Raw genomic sequence first — 26132 nt, forward strand, 5'->3', positions numbered from 1 at the left:
GTCACCCCCTCCGTTCGTCGAATCCTTTCCCTCCTCCCCGTCACCTTGCCTCTCCCACAACCCGTTACTTCTCCCTCCGACCCTCTCCCAATCCTCTTCGAAGAAACCAACCCCACCTTGCCTTTTTCCACCTCCGCCGTCACTTGCTTTCCTCTCCCGCCTTCCTCACCCCCTCTCGACACCTTAATGGGCCGCTTGATTGTATTTTCTCGCCTCATGAAAATATAGCACGCTGGGAAAGAATGTATGAGTGGAAGGTGGTGGGGGGACAGGATGGAGGAAAAGTGGAGGGGCGAAGGAGAAGCAGAGCGAAAAGGAAAAAAGATCGGCTTTCTTCCACCCCCTCAAAGACCCCTCCCCGAAATTTTTCATTTTTTTCCCTCCGTGCGCTAAATTGTAATGTATGGAAAATGAATTTTCTCGCAGCTAAAGTGGAGAGAGGAGGTGCGGAAGACAGAAAGGCGTGAAATAGGATAAAAGGTCGGATAAAAGTAAAAGGACGGATTTTCAACCGTCCCTCTCTACCATCTCCAGCCCCCATCCCCTCCACTCCCCTCGCCATCCCTCCCTCAGCTGCAAATTACTTCCAAAAATGCACGTAAACGTCGCGTCTCTGGAGAGATTTTTTTAATTTACTTTGGAGCTCACGCCTTTGGTTTTTTTTGGATAAATTTTCGGAGCTATTTGCGATGCTCGCGTTAAAAAAAGAACGAAATATCATTAGTTGCCAGAAAGCAATGTCGAGGACAGGAATATATATATATATATATAAATACATATGTACCAACTCTTCCGATCTTAAATTTGGAAACCGAACGAACCTTACTCACGTAATCTACTTGGAAAGTGTCTAAGTGGAGGAGAGAATAAATTCTCACATTAATGTTAAATACGGAAAAAGTTAAAAAGTTTGAGTTTCAATCAAACTTCTCTAATTAACTGCCAACAACACTCATTATGGGGAAGCTCCAGATGTTCAACCACTATCAGTTCATGACAACGATGCCATAAAACTGATAATGCCCTGTAATGAGTGTACTTCCTTACAATTCATATGCATGAACTGAATATGAATGTAAGAAATCAAACTCAAACGGAGTACTGAGATATAATCTGACCTAAATAAGTTTTGTCCCAGCAATTCCCGATCCTCTGGTTTGACAAAAATAACTCCGTGAACATTAGGTATGTTTACTGCGCAAATTAATGGAATTTTAAACAATCTGAAAATGAATAAACTTTTATGTTTTCAAATTATTATAAATAGTATGACTCTTTTGAAATAAATCTTGATATTCAATTTGATTCAAAAATATCAAAATGCACTCGAAAAACAGAGATATTTCACGGAAAGAGCGAAAGAAGTGCCAATAGTAAATAATAGTAAATTCACGCATAATGACTGGGGATTGCCAGTAAAATTCGGTGAAAGATGACTGGACGGAAGTTAAATTTCCATTCTTCTGCAACGGACCATAAATATAATTGCGCTCTTACATCATTTCCTTTCAATGACTTTGTTAAACCCATGCAATTGTGTAAAACTATATAACCCTTAAAATATGTGAGAAGAGTAATTACATTTATTCAACAATAAAATATTATTTCCCAGTGAAGCAATAATGTTCTAGACTGCAGCGGCACTGAAGATGACATTTATTGTATTAAAATCTTCAAATTACTAGAATCGTAATTTTTTCTATTAATTAATTAACACGAAATATTCGGGGGAACAGCATATATTTGAAATATTTAGGACGAAAGTTAATGTTGTGGGTGCATGAGCACATGAATTTTATGAAGGCTTATATGAAAGCTATGAGTCTTTATCGACTTGAAATCATTCCAGCTAAGTCAAACCTCGCCAGTTATTTGATGGACTAATGTATTTTATGCGGGTAAACAACATCAGGGATCGAAATCTCCATAGACTTTGTCATTCTGAGGTCGCGAATAAAAGTTGAGCTTCTGACCGCACTAACGAAAAGGTCGAATTGATTCCAAAATGATTCCAAGCCCAAATGCACAAAACAATGAACAAATGGGGAGGCAGGACGAGCGAGCTTATTTTATAGTCAATCACCTATCTCTCCATTCTGGTCCATAAATGGCATTCCCACACTTTAGCGCCCAACCCCTCCCCCCAGAATGGGCAAAGGGGGAGCGATATCGCCAATTTGGGCGTTATCCAAAACCCTGCGCCGCAGTGTGCCAAAAGGGAAAGGGGCAAAAAACGCAGAAGCGGGCCACGCACGCAATCCCTCTCGAGCCCCATTCAACCTCGACATATACCTTTTCTGTTTGGGAAACCGCGATAGTAAAAATTTTTAATCTCTATGCCTAGTTTTTATTTAAATACACAATAATGTGAGCGAGCTTCAATGACAAGTTTTCCAGAAATTAGGGGAGCTTGAAATAGCAAAACTAACGCCATACTGAATAGATCACGTGAGCTCGTAATATGTTGGAATGAAACTGAGTAATTACACCAACTGAGTGCCAATCGGAAACCATGGGATCTAATCACCTGCGACTGAGTATTAGGGGTCTATATAAAACATCACAACGATCCACGTATTTAGCATCTCATTTAGAAGGGCATTTAGCCGACTCTTTAATCTGGCAATATCCATAATGTGGATCAGATCTGCTTCAAAACACGGAAAATCCTTTTCATAACTGGACAAATTACTTTTTCACACGATGGTGAGCTTTAAAAACGCTGCCAAGTTTTGCGTACTGAGAGGAAATAAGTCTTATAAGACCCACATGTGGTATCATAAAGTTGGCACCGATATTTATCATTTCTTCTGTATTTTCGGCGACTGCTTATTGTTAGGTGCTTTACTGCGAGTCTCGCGTATACATTTATTTTTTTAAGGAATAAATGATATTCAGACTGGGTGAACTTAGACGGGTGCGTGGCTCATTTTTCTTTGTGAATCTGCTGAGTTTAAACATAATTAGGGGTATTTCAATGTGGCTGTCTCATACCCAAAATATCGAATATCGAGTCATCCGTTTCAATATTTCATATCGTAAGTGCTATAGAAAGTGGGTTTCAAAGGTCTGTAAACAAAAAAAATCAATGAAGCAAAGATAAGTAAAAACCACTGATGATATGTTTTTCGATACCATCATCGATAAATATGCCAAGGATGAAAGGGTAAAACTGATTCATATAAGAAATTTCATTTAAATTTAATTCCGAAGATCCAAATTGAGTAGGTACGACTATAAATAACAACAATCAAAAATAGAATATATATATATATATATATATATATATATATATATATATATATATATATATATATATATATATATATATACTACCTTGATCAAAAAGTTCCCGGAATAACCACCGTGTGGTGCTCCCATCGTTCCGATTTGAGTTCTGTTTTTTTTTGTTAAATTGGTACATCTGTTGTTGATATTCCCTTTAAATCTTAGTGTCATAACTTGACATTTGCAAAAGTTACGTAGCCAAGAGTACATCTATCTCTGTGTGTGTTGGCGATTTTTTACAATTTCAGAAATGGATTTAAATTTGCAACAACGAACTTGTATTAAATTTTGCGTAAAAAACGGATTTAGTGGCGCACGGACGTTGGAAATGTTGGAAAAGTGTTTCGGCAACGATTCTCTAAAAAAAAACGGTCGTTTACCAGTGGCACGAGCGGTTCAGAAGTGGTCGTGGGTCAATCGAAGATGATGAACGCAGTGGCAGACCATCGACATCGAAAGTCGGTGAAAAAATTGATAAAGTAAAAGAAATGTTGGTCAATAACCGCAAATTAACCATCAGAGAAATAGCGGAGGACTTGAACATTGCCTATGGATCCGCCCAAGACATTGTGGTTAATGATTTGGGTTTCCGTCGAGAAGCAGCAAAGTTGGTGCCAAAAGACCTCAATTTCATGCAAAAAAGAGACCGTGTTGACGTCGCAAAAGACATGATTTGCGAGGCTGAATCCGATCCCACATTCATCAAAAGGATCATTACTGGAGACGAGACGTTGGTTTATGAGTACGACACGCAATCCAGACATCAGGCAAGTGAATGGCGTTCACCAAATGAGCCGAGACCAAAAAAACCACGTCGTTTTCAGTCAAAAAAGAAGGCAATGCTGACGGTTTTCATGGATTACAACGGTGTAGTGCATCATGAATTTTTGCCAGAAGGCCAGACAGCAAACAAAGAGTATTATTTGGGCGTTATGAGACGTTTACGTGAAGCAATTCGCCGGAAGAGACCAGAAATGTGGGCAGAAAACTCGTGGATTTTGCACCATGATAACGCACCGTCGCACAGTGCTATCATTATTCGTAATTTTTTGACGAAAAATGCAACAAATACCATCCAACAGCCACCGAATTCACCTGATTTGGCTCCCTGTGACTTCTTTCTGTTCAATCGAGTTAAAAAACCATTACGGGGAACGCGTTTTAGCAGCCGAGAGGAAGTAATGGAAAAATCGCAGGAAGCACTGATGGACATACCGAAAACCGACCGTAACTTTTGCAAATGTCAAGTTATGACACTAAGATTTAAAGGGAATATCAACAACAGATGTACCAATTTAACAAAAAAAACAGAACTCAAATCGGAACGATGGGAGCGCCACACGGTGGTTATTCCGGGAACGTTTTGATCAAGGTAGTATATATATATATATATATATATATATATATATATATATATATATATATATATATATATAAGTAGGCTTCGAGAAAAGGTTTTACTGCCCATCAAACGTAAATACATGGATATTAGACATACATAGGAGACTATATGAGATATGAGTAAATGTGATGGAGGAAAAAAAGCGTACATGGACGGAATATGGAATAAATTAATAAAATACAGTCGGACTCTTGAAATAACCTAAATCATGCCTTTTATTACTTCCATAAATTAAAATACAAAAGGATTAATGATATATAGTACATGTATGATGCTCAAAACTTTGGCTGAAAACTCGGCAGTACGGGAAAATACATGTATATTTATAATTAAAATGCATAACAAGCAAAAGGTTAAATAAGTTATGATAATTAGCTTCATGATTTTTATTTACGATAAATGCACACTAAACACCTGCACAGCCTTCTTACAACTGTTTCAACGCGAGGAAGGAAACTTAATTTGTGGACTGCTATACTTGGGCCCGAAGAGAAAATTTCAGGGAGACTATGCGCTCAGGAACTAGCCATCCAGCTACCACGGTTGTTTCAGAACGGGGCCACGCCACTAAAAGTCATTTCCGGATAGGCATTTTCTTAGGGAGAAGCGTCAGGTCCACCGGCTAACTCACTCTACATATTATCGTCGGAATGGCGGGGCCGAAGATAAAAATTTTCACCATCGCGAGAAATCGCGGCCCCAGACCGAAGTGGGCGTCGTCAGGGGACCTCACAAAACAGCCACCCCGAGCACGCCCCCCGTCGCGGAAAAGGTTCGACGGCCTAGCAGGTTAAAGGATGGGGCGGATTGGGACCGAGGCAGTGTATTTGGGGTCGGGAGTGGAGTGGTTGGTGATGATGTAGGAGGGAGATGCCTGGGGTAGGTTTGGGAGGTAGGAGAGGGAGGGGAACGCCACTGGTTAAAAAAAGGTATAAATATATATATATATATATATATATATATATGGTTATATACACACGAAAAACCTCGCCACGATAAAAATGGTGGGTGGAGAAGAAAGATGGGGAGAATACAAAATAGAGGGAGGGGGAGAAAAATGTTGGGAATTTTTAAGGGGATATAATAAATTGTGAGCGCTATGCATATCTGAATATGCAAAGTGCATGGAAATCGTGGGTCTCATAATCAGGAACAGGTAAGCGGAGCCTTCGACCCCCTTGAGATTTCCTTTCCGCGGGAGACCCTCGGAGAGACGCCATCAGATAGCGGAGTTTTTCTATGCTTTAACTACGTTTCGCAAAAGATAACTCTCATCATTTCATCTCACTACTGTAATAAAAGTAGATCACCGAGAGAGAAAAATATTTACTCGAAGGAACGTGTAAAGTTTAGCTAATACGTTTGACCACAAAGAAGTTGGCCAAGCTTGTGATCATAAATGTCTATATGGGGAAGTTATTTACGTTCCTAAAACTTTTGAGATTGAATTAAAAGTCAAAATAACATATTTGGTACTTATACTATGGAATTTATTACTTAAGTTGTATCACTTTCGAAATGATAAGGAAAATATTTTATTTCATGCAATTCAAAATATATAATTATTAGCGGAAGAAAATGACACACTCATACGTGTATATTTATTTTACCTTCATACGAATTAAAATGGGTGACATAGAGAAGGACATACTTGTATTTAAAAAAAAGTATTACATGCCACTACTTATGCAATATTCTACAATGTTTTATCCATGTGTATTTATTCCACACAACATTGTAACAATAAATTAAGAAAAAAATTCCTCCCAATTTTCTGTTTTCACTCGAAGATTTTCAATTTTTTGTTAACCATTTTCAATACATTATGAGTTATACCGAAAGACAACACAATGCTATCTTCTACAAAGTTTCAAAGAGGAGTAAAATGAAAAATATGTCGAGATGTATGAAAAAGAATAAATTGTTGACTGCAGGCCAGTATGAACATCATATTGAGTAAGAAATACCTGAGGTGAGAAAAGCGGAATTCATTAAAATATGTCTACGCTATTGTACACATTATAAATCTTTCCACTTAAAAGATCATAAAATGTTTACAAATTGAACGGTAATTGAGATAAGTCATTGAGATAAATGTAATGAAAATGCAATTGAGTTTGAAAGAGTAACTATGAGCATGAGGAAAAGTTTATTCAAATCAAAATCTCACGATACTGTTTATAATGTGAATTTTTTGTATGTGTTTATACCCACATAGTCACTAACTTACTATATTCACCAAATTCATCGTCAGACCACTCATTCACAGTATTACATACATCCTATTGATTACTCATTCGTTCTTACACATATAGTTCATTATTATTATTATCGGTATTCTACTAGTTGAGGTAGGTTTTGGATGGACACAGCCAGTATAATTGTACAACACTGAATTTAGTTACCTCTCCCAACTAAAACACAACCCGACAACGGTCACTTTATTTAGTCTCTCATCATTCCGCGTACTTCTCTCCAAGATTCCATCCAATACGCCTATACTATTCCTTCACCTTCTACGTTTTCCGAATGTTCTCCCCTCTATTACAGTCTTCAACAGCCTATTCTCAATCAAAACGCTCCTTTTGGATTTCTCCCAACAATCCCCTCTCCTCCACCGACACATCTACCACTTCCTCGTTTGATTTCCTTTTCGAACATTTCACCATTTCCACCCTTTTTCAAACTTATACTTCAAAATCCTCCAATCTACGCCTATCAACTTGCTTCCACCATTTCATTATTCAAGAGATATTAGATTGTTCATATTTATAATCATTAAAAGAGCCAAGAGTCACTGTATTTTAAAAATATGTAACTAGGCATTGGAATAATCGTGGAACGGGACGTCGATCGCCATAATTCGCAACATGCTACCCTTTAAAATGCAAAGCATTTGGTTAGTTTATTTTTGGTTTCGAGCATGAATATTTTTTACCATCAATAATAATTGAACGACGTAACTTGTAGAATGAAGCGAGAAAAAATTGGAAAAACAAAAATAAATTGCTGGCTCATGTTCAAACTACTTTTCTGTCCCAATTCACAATTTTCTATTTAGAAAAAATAAATACTTTCTTCCTAGAGCACATCATTGCGGGTTGGAAACATTTCAAAATAAATTAATTCACTGTAGAGACACGCTATTGAAATTCTTTTTTTTTAAATAAGGCCAACCTTTTTACAGCTACGACAAATAAAACATTCCACTCGAATGACATGCTTTGAAAGAGCCTGTCAAACCGCTGAGTTTCACGAGAAGGGAGTTCTTCCAGCTCCTGAATTTAGTAGTTGACTATGAAAATTTGTTATAACCTTTAAAAATGTAGTAATATAATATATTAGAGAATTTGATTTCTTCCCTATTACGTGGTAGTAGTTTTTCATATTATTACTCAACTTCATGGCAACATGAAATATAGGAGAGATTTTGTAACCCTTGGTCGCTATAAAATTAAAGAGTAGTTGATTTTAATGATGACTGGCTATAGAGGAGAAAAATCACTGATCACGACTACGATTGGATCCCGATGGAGTCACTCATCGTTGAAAAGCTTGGAAAAGGACTGTGGATGTCGTTAAAAGGCCCATTTGGCGCCATATTCCGGTTTGATTCCGTTTGGAATCCAATTTATCGGCATGCAGCATGTTTATTGTTGATCCATTCATTTGGTACGGGAGATAGAAAAAAAAGAGTGAATTGACATATAATTTTAAATTTTAACCCGTCACAATCTCACCCCTCGCTCCTTATACGCCCCTCCCAGTAGCGCTTTCAATGTCAATCAATCCCCCGCCCAACATCATGCCTCATTGATTTTTTCTACTCCTTTTATCCTTTAATGCCGAGAGTCCCCTTCTTCCCGCACTCTACCAACTACACCCGCATCCAAAACTGTCACCTCTCTTCTCCACTCCATCCGCCCGCGTTTTTAAACCACGTCGCAGCCCCCTCACCCCTTCTCCACGTCCACCTCCATGCCACTTCCCGTACTCCGGCCCTCCACGGAGGAGGAAGGAAGAGGGAAGGGCGCGTTCACATTTCCACCCCCATTTGTCAACCGAATGCCCAATTTCCCGTGAAGATGAATTTTAATATCGTTTTAGGCACTCCCTGAATACGCTATTGAATCTGAGCACGCACAGCGTTCGACCGCAAGGAGAGAAACTCGATATTCCTTTCCGATCAGACGCTGTGCTGAAAATGGTGGGCTAAAAAATAGGAAGGTGCGGGAAATATATATATACATACATATGCACATAGAGATACATATGTACCCATGCATGGATAATTTTTTCATTCTCCATCTCAAGCCCCTCCTCCCTCAAAGAGAAATCGATATTCTCCTCCTAATGAGAAATGAGCGAGGGTGGTGGAGGAGGGAAGGAGATAGATAGAGAAAGAGAGAGAGTTGAATGTGAAGTAGATAGCGGTGGGCGGAGCAGGAGGCCCTGTGGCATATATTAAATGAGCAGGTGTTTACCCGAGACGCGTAATGTATACTGCATCTTCGAAGGGATTGGTGTATTTTCATCCAGCTCGAGTGAAGTCCATTTGGGTGGTGTCTTTTGAGAAGAAACGGAGTTGTGAACAACGCCAATAAACATCTTATTGGTTTCACAGTTCTATACATCAATGCTCAATTTTTTTACCTCCAAAAGGAAGAAATTTAATATTTCTGTGAGAGAAGAATATTTTCTTCGGGAATGGTATCTAATGATGCCTCATTGTGTAAGTAAAAAGATACGGTAACAACCGCTGAATCCAAAATTCTACGAATGCTCCTGATGAAGACGCGATCTCGCGAAGCAGTCTGTTGATGAGGTGAATCTTATTACGAGATCGCAACATAACTAATACTATTAGCATCACTATTCATACCTGAAGTTCGTATCTTCACTATATTTTTTACCACTTCTTGGAATAAGAAGTAAGAATGATGGCCCCAAAAGATGCTTGACCGTGCATGTTTACGAAACACGGTGCACATTAAAATATTCTTAAAATTAATTTAATGGGTTTCAAACTATTCCTTTTGCCATCGAATTGAAGGAGAAAGATAATGAAATATTATTTTTCCATGGGAACTCCTCAGAGTTATTAAAATAACAGCCTAATGCACGAATTAGGTGCGAATAAGATGGCCATCAAATTTTATTACGAAGTGGAATTACAATTCGGTTACTTAATCATCAAGTAATACAGAATATTATGTGAGATTGCTTTAGAGAGATGATATACTCCTATAATATCTTAAGAAACTTGATATTGACGGACCGCGAGTTGGCTTCTCAGCCAAGTAAAGCATGCAGGTTTTTTCAGGTTAGAAAAGTTCCAGATACCAAATTTATATCCACGTTTCCACCGTTGAAAGAGAGTTCAACCCGTTGGATTTTCATGTGGCTCATTACCAAACAAAATGACCCAGTTGATCTCATAGTGGAGAGTTTTCTTAACTTGGCTCGGAGAGTGCATATGTATTTACAAAATAGTTCTCAGCTGCCTATATTGAACATTCGACGAAGCGACAGGAAGTCTGTTGCGCCTCATAAAAGTTCTCAAGGAGCGCTTTGGAGTGCTCGTTAGCCTTTAATGACTCAACGTGAAGGATATCCAGTACCTCGCAAATTGCTCGACTTACATTCCAAACCAAATCCGTGAAGAGCAAAAACGCGTTTGGTAACCGCAACGTCAAGCAGCATGCGGAGTTGGTCTGAGTTTTGCTCCAAAGGCTTCACAGAGAGGATATTTTTACACGACTATAAGCAAACATTGAATGGTCAGAGCCTCATCGAGTTACCTGCATATTTATAAAAAAATAGATGTAACTTTGGCCTCCAATACTGCTCATTATCAATGAAACAGTATATTAGATTAGAATATGTAACTAAAACATGAATCAACAGGACTGCTAATGAATAAAGAGAGAAGTGAAACCAAGTGCGAGAAATTACCAGACTATAATTCAAAGCGCAATTTTTTTTCTAAGTATTACGTTAGACTTAAAGAATGTTCATATATACTCGAAAGTCGATTTTACCTAGGCTATAGGAAAATCCCCATTCATTTCGAAGTTTAAGTTCCTTTGGAAAAAATAAGCATCCTCATTCATATTTTAAATGAGAATTTCAACTCGAAATACATAATAAAGTCGGCAGCAAGACTGTATTGTTCAGCGAAAAAATTATACACTTGAAGTCGCTAAAAAAATTAAGTGAACTAACCTGATGATTAGTTTAACATTGAAACAAATGTTTACTAAATCAGAGCTATAAGTATAAATGAGGATTTATTATTTTTTAATTACAATTAAAAGCATGGAAAACTTTACCTCGCTCATTCAAAACTATTCGAGCCCTTTCCTAACTCAGGGCATACTTTTGAGAAAAAATGTAAGTAATTTATGCAATAATTTGATTGATGTGTGCTGTAAAATTATATGTAATAGCTTAATTTTTTATTTTATCTCTTTTTCTTGCTGATTGATTGATATTAATGAAATGGAGATTTTCTTGTTTTGTGTCAGAGATGTGTTTGGAAGTTTCCTTTAAGTGTACTTTTTTATTGACTGATTTTATTTATTATCTTTGGTAATTACTTGGGACTTGTGTGCCAACTGACACTGCCTATCTGCACATACAAATTTTAATTATAATAATAGATACCATCTAAGCAAAGATTATGCTGTCGTACTGTACAGCTACTGAAATATTAAATGAAATGATTTTAAAAATAAAAATTTAATTTAAAATTCACGTATCTCCTGTGATATAGATATATTTTCTCCCAAATTCAGAACCACTGAAGGTAAAAAATAGAACAAAATATGCAAATGTTTGAATGCGTATATCCGCCATTAATCTGGAGACGCCAGCTGGAAGGCTGGCAAATCTGCTGTCAATCCAAGCCAAAAAATGCTGTGCGGAGAAACATGATGAGCTCATAAAATTTCCAAATATAGAATTATTTCCTCAGATCAAAAAACTCGAAGGCTAAAAATCTAGATACACACGTACATGGAAATGTTTCAACTCTTTACGGAAATACTTATTATATTTAATTTTCAATTATTTTTTTCCAAAGAAAATTCACATAATTTTAAATTAACTATAGTTGTACGATTTATTTTTACCTAAAAATAACACGTGTACCCATTATTAAGTAAAAATTTCGCCATAAGGTTTACTGAAACAAGAAAGTCAATTAACACACTTTATTTACATGTAATAAAAATACTTTTTAAAAATACATCATAGTTCATTGAGTATGGCGCGTGTATAAAATTTTAAACACAAGGATACAGGAATGCAAAAGAACGAGATAAAAGAAGATATACCTTCTTTCGTCACTAATTAAAGCTTACCTTCTTATCGGGAATATAATATGAAGGTAAAAAGTAATCTTGCGGTTACGAATTAACTATTAGCTACATGAAGATTTATATGTCGCCACACCTTATTTCCCATTATAACAGACTTAATATATATAATGTAATAGGACATTAGATTTAGTAAAAATAAGATAATAGGACAAAAAATATAATTATTTTGCCCGATAGAGGAAACTGAAGACTCATTTCCATCCCAAACACTATCATAAGACTCCTCGTAGGAGCGACTATATGCACACATCAAGGATGGTCATGACGTGTCGCAAAATCTTGACCTTTGGGTCTCTTATTCCGCTGTCCACCTACTCCAGAATTTGGCTGTTGCCAATTAATTATATTTTTAAATAACATCACCATTTAAATGACTAATTCATTCTCGAAGTCAAAAACGTTTTCGATATTCAATCAAAACCCAATTTAACTTCTTACTAAAAAAATACTTCATGTGCATTTCACATCCCAGAAGGTTCATGAGTGATAAATACCTCATTTAGCATGAATGAGGCGGGGGTATCAAGGGACTCATGGATCATTTTGAGATGTTTGTCACGATCAAGAGGCAAATTTAACCGAGCGCAGATGGATAAGTAGGGATTCAGGGTGAGACGAGAACCTACGACATGGCGTTAGAAATTGGCGGGCGGAAAAGTGTCACCCTGGCTAGAAAATGCGTAGGTTATTTGTACGAATTCTTTCGCGAAATGGAATCAGCGTTTCTCTCGAGCAGTATTCTGCGGGGATGGAAGGAAGGAATCATTTGGCGCAAGAATGCTGCTTGAATAGAAAATCGAGATTTCGAGTTTGAAAGGACAGAGGGGGTCTGAGGGGGTCGAGACGAGGGAGAGAAAGAGAGCAAGAAAGATGCTGGATGGCAACGCATTACTCGGTGATAACTGGGATATTCAGCGGAGGGTATACCTCCCGGGAAGTAGAGGAATAAAATAATCGAATTTGGCTCGCCATTTCTCCAGATTCCGGAGAAAGAAAGAGAGGAAGCAGACGAAGAGTTCGACACCCAATTTAGGTCAGTCCTTATTTTCAGGGCGGACAATTACGCGTGCATTGAAATGAAGCGCCACGGAGGTCAAGGTTCCTCCCGTAACGAGCGGTCCCATACGTACGAAGAGGATGAATCTAGCCGAGCGCCCAGAGAAGTTTTAATGAAATAAACATATTCTAGCCTCCTTACCAACCACCAGCTAAAAACCTTTCAAATTTCAGCACCTAACTTACATTACATTTTTGTTAATAAGCAGAAAAACCAAGGACTCGGCAGAGAATTTTGAAAATTTAACCAATAATTTTTATCTCCACAAATTGTGTGATGTGTGTGTGTGTGCGCGAGCGTTACACTAATCGACACGAAGTCTGCTCTTCGTATTGGTAGTCTTGTACTAGCCTTGAGAATACAGACGGAATAGGTTTCAAATGTTCTTTAAATGAATCTGGAAAAAAGATTATTAAAAGTGATATTGTACATTATAAATTGTGAATACATTTTCTCCTCCCACTCATTTTCCCATTCGGTCAAAATAACTGCTATCGCTTTAAAATTGTACTTATTGCCACGGTTAAATGAAAATGTTTGAATTCCCAGTACAAATCAAGGCTGAGTATCAGTACCACCAAGAATCTCTTACAAATTATTGTAGCTACCTAAAAAAACCAGGGATTAAGAAAAAGGAAAGAAGTAACGCAAGATAATGAATACTTTTAACTATAATTTTTGCGTTTACATCATTAAGGAATCATACTAAAATAGTATTGTACAAATTTGTATCCAATAAGAAAAAATCAATCTGCGCCGTTATGCAGACATTGTAGTACTAATGGTTAATTAGAAGAAGAGGATGGATTTTTATTTTAACAAGTTAATAGATTTGTACAACTTTAAGATCTAGCAGAAACAACACATTACGATAAGTATAACCGGGAAAGATGAAAACAAACAATACGTAAACTATACTCTGAAAGCTCAGAAGAATTTTGTTACGTGGAAGGCAGAATATCTATCCATGGGAATTTTGGGGATGGGATATCGTTAGCAGAATCTTACTGGTTTATGCAAAAGAAGGAAATCTACCCTTATGAGAATAAATAGTAAAATAAGTAAGAAAAAATCTTATCAAGGCATATATAAGGAGTTTACTTCCCCATGGACGTGATAAATTGAGATTACTTGTAAGATTAAAACGCAGAACGCAGCTAATTGCAATAAGATAAACCTTGTAAAAATATGAAGAATAGGCGAAAGAATAAAGTGTGAAAAACACTCCTAAAACAAAGAATGAAGTCGCTTTCCATACCTCGAGAACATCTTGAAGACAACTTTGTGGAGATCAGCGAATGAGGAGAATAAAGAGCAAGACAAAAGAAATGCTAAGCACGAAAACGATATTGGAAGATACCAACGGAATAAATATGTGCATATTGCAAAATTATTATACCCGAAGGCAGAGTAAAAATCTCTCTCGAAAAAATTGTGAATGTTCCTTAGAGTAAAAAAACAATTATGCTGATATTTTCCACGAACTTTGTAAAAAGGTCCGCTGAGCCTTAACGAAAGAGAAAATATGGTCGCTTATTTATACCCTTAAAATAAATGATTTAGGACATAAACAACCGAGTGGAATGGCACATCCCAGACTCGCAAACCATGAAGCATCTTCATCCAAGATATTTTTCACACTGCAGAAAACCAAGAAAAACACCAGACAGACCGACGCCCGAGCAGATGAAAAGGTTCTCTCAGCCGAAAAGAACAAGAAAATTGGAGTGGTTGGCCTGTGGACAACTAAAACATCAAATGATTCGCAAATAAAATAAAACAATAATGGATACAAGGAAAAAATTGAAAGAATGAACCGATGGGAATAGAACTCACTGCCACATAGCGCTGACGTTGCGCGACTTCGCAACGTAATTCACCACCCTTCTACTTCAAAGAAGAAGGAACAAGGACGCGGAGCCGTGAAATGTTATCCGTTGGGGGAGGGTGAAGGGGGACAAGCGAGAGAGAGAGCGAGTGAGGAGGAAGAGCGGGGAAGACGAGGAGAAAGGATGGCAGAGAGAGAGATAGGGAGGACATGAGCGATCACTGTTACTGTTCGGGGGAAAAAAGCCAAGGGTAGGAAGAGAACGTAAAGTGGAGCAGCGTGAGAGGAGGAGTCTTCGGAAGTATGGGATAAGAAGGACAGGAAAATCAAGAAAGTCCGCGGGGGGGGGGGATAGATTTGGACCCCGCGACTCTGGCCTTGGATGGAGATTAAAGGAGCCGTCGAGATGAGGGAGGGAGGCAGATGCGATACGGCTGGTGAGGTAGTGGAAAATAAGGCGGGGGCTAATGGCGGCAAAGGGATGGGAGTCGGGATGGGAATTGGAAAAGGGATTGTGAGTGTGTGTTTGCGTCTGAGGGAGACGAAGGCGTAAAGAATGGGACAGAGGAGGTTGGGAGAGTGGGTAGCGGCGAGGGGAGTGACGGGAGGCAGGGTGGCAAGGCAGGAAATTGGACGATTTGATCTCGGGCCACCCAGTCCCCCGCTTCCCCACCTACGCGTGGTGGAGTTCGCAAGACACCTTTAGCGCATGCCGACACGGAAATTGGTTGTATCCCGGAGAGTTGAGAATAGGAGTGAGGGAAGGGGGGAGCCGAGGGCAAGGGGGTAGGGGGAGGCATCCGAGATGGGTGCTGGGAGAGTCGTGCGCAGCGGTGGGAGTCTCACGCCGATAGCCTGGTAAGGGGGGAGAGAGGAAATGGAATTGAGTTCTAAACCAGGTGATTATTGCGGACTAACACACGGAGAGGTGGGAAGAGGGTTTTGCTTCCCTCAAGGCTTCGAATTGCATAACCATTCTTCTCAAAAATATTCCACAGATTATTGAAAAATAATATCATACGTCAACGGGCGAAATAAAATCGTTAGAACATATTTCCAATACTTAGCGAGTCTAAATATAACAAAAAATATTACCAAAGGCAGGCGAAGTTACCAAGGGTACGCACAGTGCCAATGAGCACTCGTGGTAGACAAGGATGGATACATAAATGAGTCATCGAACTTGACCAAGGAAGTAAGTCGATTTATTACTGTCTTCAGATGATTGTCAAAGGTAAATATATATCCGTATAACACATTTTTATTATCCGCCACATATTTTTTGGTTTAGCATTTTCTCTTAGGTCATTATCCGAGCTCCGTGACTAAACATTGGGGTGCATTCAACCATTGGTTTGTTTGTCGTTGAAATGTAGTGGCCTCTAAATAATGATATAATGATCAGTTTATAGAATAAGTATCTCAATGTATGCATAACGTGTTCAGCGAAGATAGGCCTTTTCCTTTCTTCCATTCCAGAACGTAGGTGGTATCAGAATTTAGGTTTTTAAAGGTTATCAAGGATAATAATTTATTTTTTTCTAAGGTCTTGCGCCACCATTTTTACTATCTAGTATTTCCGATGTAATCCAATGAACACTGGTAAACTTGCACAAATATTTCAGAATTTTTTCTGTAGCATAAATATTTATGGGTGGATTACAAAGCAATAAAAATATATTCAGACATGGAATGGCTCACCTGAATAAAAATAGTCCTCACGGTAGAGAGATTACTTTACAAGTAGTTTCTGAGAGCTAAATTTGTAGTTTTTGACCGCCTTAGACATTAATATAATGTTAACAATGCCCCATATCCTTTTTCTCGCGTTTTATTATCGTTAGCATTAATAAAACAAAAAATCTTAAACAAATTAAATTACGGGGGAGTGTATGTAGGCACTTATTATTAGATAAAAAATAATTATTACTATGGGGAATTGATTTGACGGGTTACTTGCACTCCAAGTACCTGAAGGGTTCTACTTTGTTGTCATGGAGCGGTTGGTAAGGCCGCTGTTTCGCTGCGTTTCACTTGGTTAGCCCGATTAGCTGCACGAATGCTCTTTCAATGTGCACAGATGTGACGCAAAACTCTTCACCGCCGTACAAGATCCATGGCACCATTGCAAGCCGCCGGCTTAAAAATCGTTATATTAGCCATTTATATTACATTAAAGTAATTCACTTTTACCTCTTCTGTCCTACATATATTTTCAGAAAAAAAGACATTAATTTTTAAAAATTTTGCGTTCTACTGCTCATTTTGTTTTTTTACCAGGATTTGTTCCACGTGTACATGACTCCCGGTTTTCAAGGATTCAAGAGAGGCTATTCACTCAGTATTACTCATACAGGGTCGCACCCAAAAGTGGTAGGACTGATTTTCTCTGGCGCGAACGGAGCGGTGGAGGGGGGTCTGCCTGACAAGGTAAGGTGGAGGGGGCTCTTAGCAACAGACCGACACCAACCTCAGTCACCTGTGGGCTGTCGTTGAGTGAGGACTCCGTTTTTAGTGAAGCAAGTTTTTTGTCCGCGTCGAAAAACAAAATGAATCTGAATTTAGAGCACCGTTATTCCGTGAAGTTTTGTGCGAAACTCGGGAAGACGGCGACTGAGACCCTCGATATGATCAAGCGACTTATGGGGACACTGCCTTAAGCCGTTCCACAGTATTTGAGTGGCAAAAGTTTTTTACAGAGGGTAGGGAACTCGTTGAAGACGACTATCGCTCCGGACGGCCGTCGACAGCATGAACCGACACGAATGTGGACAGAGTGAGGACACTGCTGAACACAGACCGACGCTTAACCAGTGAAGAAATTGCAGACCAGTTGGGTCTGTCTGCATCCAACGTCCAACGCATTATTTCACAGGATTTGAGTCCGACCGGCCATCGCAAACTGCTGGGTGCTTCATCATGACAACGCGTCGTGCCATGGCGCGCTCGTCGTCAGACAGCTCCTGGCCAAATACGGCGTTGCCACGTTGCCGCACCCGCCCTATTCTCCCGATCTGGCAGCACCGGACTTCTTCTTCTTCCCCCTGATGAAAAGACAGCTCAAGGGACGACGTTTTGACTCGATAAAGGCCGTTCAAGAGGCTTCGACGAGGGTCATCAACGGTATCCCCATAGAAAATTTCCAGCGGGCGTACGGGGAATGGGAGCAACGTTATACTAAGTGTGTAGCAGCTCAAGGAGCATACTTTGAAGATTACTAAGTCGATGTAAGTATATCGTCAATAAAATTCTTGTAAAAAAATCAGTCCTACCATTTTTGGGAGCGACCCTGTGTTAATACATCATTATTAAGATATCAATATTGTAATAAGGAAAAGGTGAATTTGACAATGGTGTCAACCATCTTTCAAGAATCGTAGCCTCATATATTATGATTCGATCGTACGGCAATTCAATTGTCCAATTTAGATACATGGTCATATTAGATTAATGGCCAATATCTTTAATGTGGCAGTCTAGGTAGTTCCGAGTATAGCAGTTCATAAAATACAACAGTTAATTAGCCTAATTATCAATAGTTACATAGATGTGTTACAAATTTGCCCAAAGAGCCAATTTGAATGATATTAATAAATGGCGTACGGATCGCGCACGCATAGTAAGTACTGTGAAAAGAGGTATAATAATTCAGATTTTATCAATTTACATAAGAATTCTAAAAATTGGTCTTTTTATTATTGATTAGAATATTTGTTAGCATTTATTTTCTAATAATTTAGGCAATTTCCTAAGGATCCATCTTTCACTACCTACCTTAAAATTATAGAGAAATCATTTTTGACGAATGTATAAAATAAAAATGGCAAATCAACTTTAAAGTATTCAATTCTCATGAAAACTGGAATGCAATAGGTACCCACAGAACCACTTCCCATACAAGGAGAGACCACAAACGTGAAAGCTCCGAACCTCACCACGGCCTCGGATTTGTCGTTTTCCTTTCCCCTATGACTCCTGTTTACAAAAGTTCCAGCCATTTCAACACCCATCATACCTTTTTTTCCAAAAAAACAGTTTTCTTCCAAAAATTCGATGTAGACATAAAAAGGAGCGCAAGAAGATTGCTATGATATTTCTGTCATGATAATCACGCAATATAGGCGTGCTATCTCTCGGTTGTCAATATATTTTAACCGGCGGAAGTTTTTCGTTTCGTTACCCACCATAGATTGGTGGAAGATGTCAACGACGTAATTATTCACATATTCAGCCGAGTAGAATGACGTTACAAGGAATTAATTATCTTCGTTAATTAAATATCGCGTGCAAAATCGAAACGCGATATGTGAAAAAATATGATAAAATTACTTCCACTAAGAAAAATTAATGCAAAAACTGTAATTCCCAGTTAATGAGAATATTTTGTGACAAGCTAACCAAACAAATTAAATTATATTCTCTTGCAGCCAGGAGCCAGCTTCCATGAATGTCATTTTTAAAAAGTATGGTCAATCATAATAGAATTCGGTCCTTAGTGTGGCGCTAACTTTGCTTGTGGCCATAGTTTACGCTCCATAAAAATATTTATCAAGGAATTTCAGCAGCTTAAAAACGTTCTTCACTACAATGTACTCGAAACGAGAGTGCTTTGAAATTCTCTATTACCGCATAATAGGCTCTAAAAATCTCTCATCATAGCCATAGATTTAATGTCACTCGTGAAAGTACTTCAATGTGATTTAAAATAGTTTTTTAGAGTCACAATGAACCAAATGAAGGTATTCATTTTATTTAATAAATTATTTAGAAAAAGTACTGAGTATCAAAATAAAAGTTAAATTTTCTGAGTTATGTTCCTTACAAATTCTTGCCACACTATGCATCATTGAATATGGGCCTTCCTCGAGGATAATTACTTGAATGAATCTAAACGAGGTGATGATGTTAAGCGTTATGGCATTCATTTTACCGTGAAACTATTAACACAAATATTATATATCCAGCAATTACATATTTAAAAAAACTTACATTCCAACTCATAGCGCGTAATAATGGTTGTGGTAAACAATATAATGCACTTGAATAAAAATTTTCCAGGAAAATACTAAAATTACGACATTTTAACGTCAAAACGGCATATAAGGAAGGAGCAACGTGATAAAGTGATACCAACTAGTATTTAAGTAAAAAATGCATCGAAACCAAGGGACGGGCTGAATTTATGAGCATGGATACCCCGAGACAACCGAGAGATTGATGACCGTTGCATCGGCATGTATCCGAAGGGCTTTTCGACCGTAAATTTGTATGCTACCCCCCCCCCCCGAGTAGTGCATTTCCTCGTTGAGGATAGTACGCGGTCTTGAACGCAATTGGGCCGAGCGTGGCTGTAGGATGGATTGTGAAGGGCTGGAAAGGGGGAGTGAGGGGAATCGAGGAAGGTTTCGATGGAGAAAGAGCTGTTGGGAGGTTGGACGAGACGGAATGAGGATAATGCACGCGTGCCATCCATCAAAAAATGGGGCGGCATATCCAACCTCACTTTATCGGGGATGTGTGTAATGAATGGATAAGGAGGAGCAGAAATTGAATACTGCCTTGTGAGACACTGCTCGTGATGAGATGGAGGTCAGACATTGTCTGCTGGGTAGTCGGAGATGTAATAATAACGGCGGACCGATATCATGGTCGGAAGGAGACGGTTTCAGAACGATATACGAATATACTGTAACGATAGGTCGCGGTCTTTTGACGTTTACCTATAAAATTTTAATTTGAGGCGGTTAGCTTTTAAAATATAAAAAAAACCAAGTAAAGTAGAATACAAAACATGAATTCATGCCTCTGCATTTACTCCAAAAACATGCAGGTATGAAAAATTCGACAAAAACCACATATATTTTCAGTTTTATTTTGATCATTGAGATGGGTTTATTATACACTTTATTTGTAATAGATTAAATCAGACAGGTAAGCGATTGGATTTTATCACTAAAATTTTGATATAACTAACGCTCAAATTTATTATAAAAGAACGCTGAAAGAGATATACGATTGCGCCCATTTTTTGCACTCCATTAGACCAGTGTGATAATGACCTGTCTTAAATCTGTTGATTACACAAGCTATTTATTTGCATGTTTGTATTCAATTTATATTAATACACCCCCAGTTCACTCCTAGAGTAATTTAGTTATAATACTCAAATTTTAATGCAATTTTAGGAGGTCTTTCATGGTGAAATTTACAAAACTAATAATACGAGGGCACTAGCTTATTGAGCTTTAGCGTTAATCCAATTTGATAATTTTACGTAAAATATAATCAAACGAGACCCGACGGAGTGGGAGTCCTGAGAGAAAAACTCATGACAGTGTGATTTGTGGGTACATTATAATCGGAAGAAAAATGAGAAAACATGAAGAGTAAGTTTTTTTGACTTGGTGAATGCCAGCCATTACCGTGTACAATCTGAAGATATTGGCAAAGATGGTATATGCACTACGAAGAACAAAAATGACATAAAATTGGACAATTACAACCTTGAGGAAAGGTTTGGTTTTGCTATTAGTCTCATTGGATCTCCAATCTTGGGGAAAGCAAGGAGGAATGTGAAAATAGCAAGTACCAAGGAGGATCTCTACTTTGGGAGAAATCTACTCGCAGCATACTACATTTGTCTTGAAATAAAATACACTTCACTAAGATGTACACCGGACCAAATTTTGCAGGTCATTCACAATGGCAGGAGCAGAGAAAAAGTGTAACAGAATATGGGAGCTACTGGAGAAATATAAAGGTCAAAGCGAGAGATGCCATTAGTTGAAGAGAAAGTTTTATGAAGAGTAAAAGAAGAAATAGGGCAGTGAAACGTTGGGAAGAAAAAAAAGAGTTATCAAACATTTTACTAGAAACAATCACTCAATGAAGGCAGCTGAAAAAGGGAGTGGTAAAGGCAACAGAGAAAGCCTCAGTTGACATATAGGGAGCGATAATGTCAGTCACAAAAACGAGATATATGACGACCTGATGGTGAAATGAATAGAATGCTGTCAAAAATCAGTCCCAGGATCGACTGTTGAAAAAATCCGTAATCGTAATGACAATTGGTTATTAAGAGTTACGAGTACTCGTATAGTTTAGGCATAAAAATAGGTTCACCGCTATCATTTACAATTAGCTAGTACAAGGTGGCCATCTGCGTAATTATTATCAACATTGGCTGAAATTAACAAAGGAACCTACGCTTGCACATATAACCCAATTCCTGAATTATATTTGAAAACTACTATAAATTGGAAAATCGCTACTGTCAAATTAGTTTGGTCTACAGTATAGTTCTATGAGGTCAAAAGCATTCAAAAATGCCCCAAACAACTGCGGACTGGCAAAATCTACAGTCGTGATTCCGAATCGTGATGATTACTCATTTAGGATTGTACCAAGGATAGAGAACAGGAAAAAGTGTACTACTTACCCAATATCTCCAGGGTGTGACTAATTTCTCGAGGAATCCGCATCGCGATCTGGCAGACGTAGTCGCCGGCGTCCTGTGGTTCCACGTTGTGTATTTGCAAGTCGAATCCTTTGACCAATCGGAGGCGATCATCTGGTGAGATTATGCCTGATCCAGCTGACAGGACGGCAGGACCCCGCTTCCACACTAACTTGTAGTTTCCTTAAATGGTAAAGAAAGTCATCAGTGCCTACGTTGGAATGGTCATTAATGCTATCATTAACTTTTACTTCCAAATATGACAAACATTTGAAAAATATTTTTCAAGTGATATCTTTAAAACTTTGAGAAAAGTTTGATGAAATATGTGTGGTGAGTGAGTATCAAGGAAGTCATATTTATATGAAAACCTTGCAAAATTTTGATGCCAACGATCCATCAACATTTTTAGATTTTAAAATGACTCCAACTTTCTCCCTGAAGGCATACAAAAAACTGATTCTGGAGAGTGTTAAAACCCGATTGGGTCTTCTTAAAAAGTATGCATTTTCATAAATTGTAGCTTTAGATAGAAGTTTCAAAATAAAAAAATAAGAACTTTCAAATCACAGAATTTTCAAAAGACAAAAGAGGAAGACTCCTAGAAAAATTAGCAGTATATTGTCAAAATATCGCAGGAATTATGATTCAGAGCACTACAGAAACGGAGCCAAATTGTAAAGGATTTTCGATGTAAACATTGGTAAAATAAAATGAAAACAATAACGAGTAATTTATTTGGATATATTTATTCGATATTCTGAGAATTGAAAAGTATCAATAGTGCCAGTGATCGAAAATCTCTTGCAGAGAATAAAATTCAAATTCTCATTTTCGAGTAACTTTGAAACACTATTTTCATCACCATTGTAGAACGAATGCAAATTTTGAAAATTTGAGACGCCTGTAAAAATAGATAAAACTTTACCGAAATCAATAACCAGATGGCTTGCGCCCACATTGTGGCAACAGATGGATTTGTCACACTATGAGAAATTCCGAATCAGAATGTTGAAGAAAAATATAAAGGGAAACCGACCTAAGCAAATGAATAAATTCTAAAAAAAGGAAGGTGAAATAAATAAATAGGAGATTTAACGTCGATTTTTATTGAAATAAATGGAAAATAAAGGGAAAATATTAGCATGGCACATACGGTGGGTAATAAAAAAATATAGTGGAAAGTGTTCGGAAAAATTGCGGCGATGCGAATGAATGATGATGTTATAAAGAGAGCAGGAACCTTCTCCTCTATCTTACAGGACTGCTAATTATCTCTCCACTCTGCTTGAATGAGAGGGAGCGGGCAGACGAGGCAAAGATGGAAAGAACGAACAGGGAAACAAGAGGTGTAGGCAGGTTTGAACTTTTTGAGCGGTACTCTGCTCGCGGAATTGATGAATATCTCGTGGGTGGAATATTCGTGGGGAGGGATCGAGGGCGGGGGAGGGAGTGAATGAGAGTAGAGGAGAAAGGGGATCTGGGAATATTAAGAATTCATAGCAACGCCCTTGTGTAGAAGTTAATTACGTCACGGGTACTTGAACGGCGTGATCGGGCGTGCGGAAAGGGGATGGGAATGTGGACAAGGAGGTGGAAATTAGGGATCGGAGAGGGTTGAGAAATGAATGGTGACACGCATGCTGGAAATTAGTATAAAAAGAGAATTAACGCTCATGTGGTTATGAAATTAGCATATTTATCCATTCCGCACGTAGATTTGCCTAGGCGAAGACCAAGATAAATTATACCATTGAAACGACACGTAGAAAGGTGAAATTAAATCGTTTCAAAAAATTCTTCTTGCCGTATTAAGAAAGGCCTTTCTCTCTCTTTCTTTCTCAAGTAACGTTTCCTGAAATTCATATGCGTTCCGATAACTGTTTCTTTGGTGCAACGGTGGCTGCGTTAAGCACAAAAATTAGTATAAATATGTGATAAAGTGAGACTCTAAAAACGTAATTCCTTTATGGAGAGCTGTACTAAAATACTTGAATCAAGGTTTAGAACCACGCCCTATGGGGCAGTTCCTGACTAGTGATATGCAGAGAAGATATATGCCACCCTATGTGCAAGCGAGTCTTTGGCATGCTGAGGTGATCGGAGATAGTTGGGCATTGGTGCATGCCCTGGTCGTCGGGTCATCGTTACCCTCCCCCGGCTGCTCGCGCACGTGATCGTTAAGCTTGGGTTTCCCCCCTCTCTCTCTCCCAGATATCTCCTCTCTTACCCAACCCGCAATATCAATATCACTCTATCAAATTCCCACTGGGTTAGCCCAGCCGACCACTCATGCATACGTGAGATAATTTCTAATAATAATTCGACAGTGAAAGTCTACACTCCCCACAAAACGAATCTTCTACTGCTAACATCACCTGGCTAAATTTAAGGTTTGGTGGAAAAAGTATATTATGTATCATAACTTTCCCTCAAACCCTTTACAAGGGTCGTAACATTTATCTCTACGGATTTATCGGACTTCCTATTATCATAAACAGGTTTTTCAATTGTGGGATACCGGGAAAGCCCTGACTCCCAATTCTCCTCATTTCTATTCTTGCAAATTTGATTTGAGTGACACCTTCTTTTAGTTACCAGCAATAAAAGAACATAGACAATTTTATGGCATTCATGCCAATTCAGAGTATTATAGTTTTTATTGTCTCCCGATGGGAATTCATCATGTAACGTTGGGCAGGAGCCGTAGTCATGGAAATCTTTCCGTGCCTAGCCATTTCGATTTTTTAAATGTAAAATTGCTACCATATTTATATGACTGGCTTTTGATCTTATCTGAATAGGATCATCGTCTTGTAAATGACGCTGTAACCTTTTTAACCTCTGACTCGGGTACAACGCTAAATGTTTCCAAGAGTTTTCTTATACCAGTGAAACAGCTAAGCTATCTGGGAGTGACCACTGATACCCTCGAGTGCGAGCTATGGCTCACGCCGGCGACACTAGCCAGACTACATTCTTCCTTTCTGGTGTTGTCACGGTTACAGGTAGAAGATATCCATAATGTCAGCGGATTTATTTTCTGGGTGCGCTGGATTAAAGCATTGCCTATTTTTTTGTTTGTACAAATATTTCAACATAACATAGACTGGATGCCGATTGTATGGGACGTCGGTCTCTTCAACCAACGGGGACGCCTTGGTAGGTCCCAACTGCAATACGTTGGATACATCGACGCCATACTCTGGCAGTGGGCTGTGGTATGTCCAACTCTCCAACTGGACAATGAAGCGGTTTTGGAACATCAGCTGCCGATTTTTGAAGCCGATGACTATGGCTGTCCTCCTTGTAGCCATTCATCCATTAGACTATATTTCCGTGCCTAGCCATTTCGATTTTGAAGCTTGAAACTTTTAGAACAACTTAATGTAAGAAACATCTGAGCAGCAAGTATTTTTTTCCACCACCAGGTTTCATTGTTCAAGTTTGGAAATAATAGGTGGACGAAAAAGATTCATTCTATGTCCTATTTCATTGAGTAAATGTTTAGTTATAGAAATCATAGGTGCCAAACTCCCATGAAATTAATCCATCCAATCACGAAATCGGACCCTATCCTATTACATGTGCAAACTTATTATTTTTATTCGCCATTTCATTTTGAAAAAAAAATGAAAAATCCATTTTAAAAAGAATGTAAATTGTATCCATCAGTATTGTGCGAGCAGTATCATCGAATCAAAAACGTAACAATACTA

General features: G+C 38.4%; 1 protein-coding gene across 1 annotated transcript in view; it reads right to left on the reverse strand.

Annotated features, from left to right (window-relative positions):
- LOC139688175 (opioid-binding protein/cell adhesion molecule homolog) overlaps nucleotides 1-26132 on the reverse strand; it is a 402452-nt gene that overhangs the window by 291108 nt on the left and 85212 nt on the right. Inside the window, exon 3 of the mRNA XM_071585601.1 lies at nucleotides 22396-22596. Within this exon, the coding sequence (XP_071441702.1) occupies nucleotides 22396-22596 (201 nt within the window). The remainder of the gene's footprint in view (nucleotides 1-22395; nucleotides 22597-26132) is intronic.

The sequence above is a fragment of the Hetaerina americana genome, unplaced genomic scaffold (genome assembly GCF_022747635.1).
Source record: "Hetaerina americana unplaced genomic scaffold, ioHetAmer1.1.p SCAF_2, whole genome shotgun sequence".
Classification (NCBI taxonomy): Eukaryota; Metazoa; Arthropoda; class Insecta; order Odonata; family Calopterygidae; genus Hetaerina; species Hetaerina americana.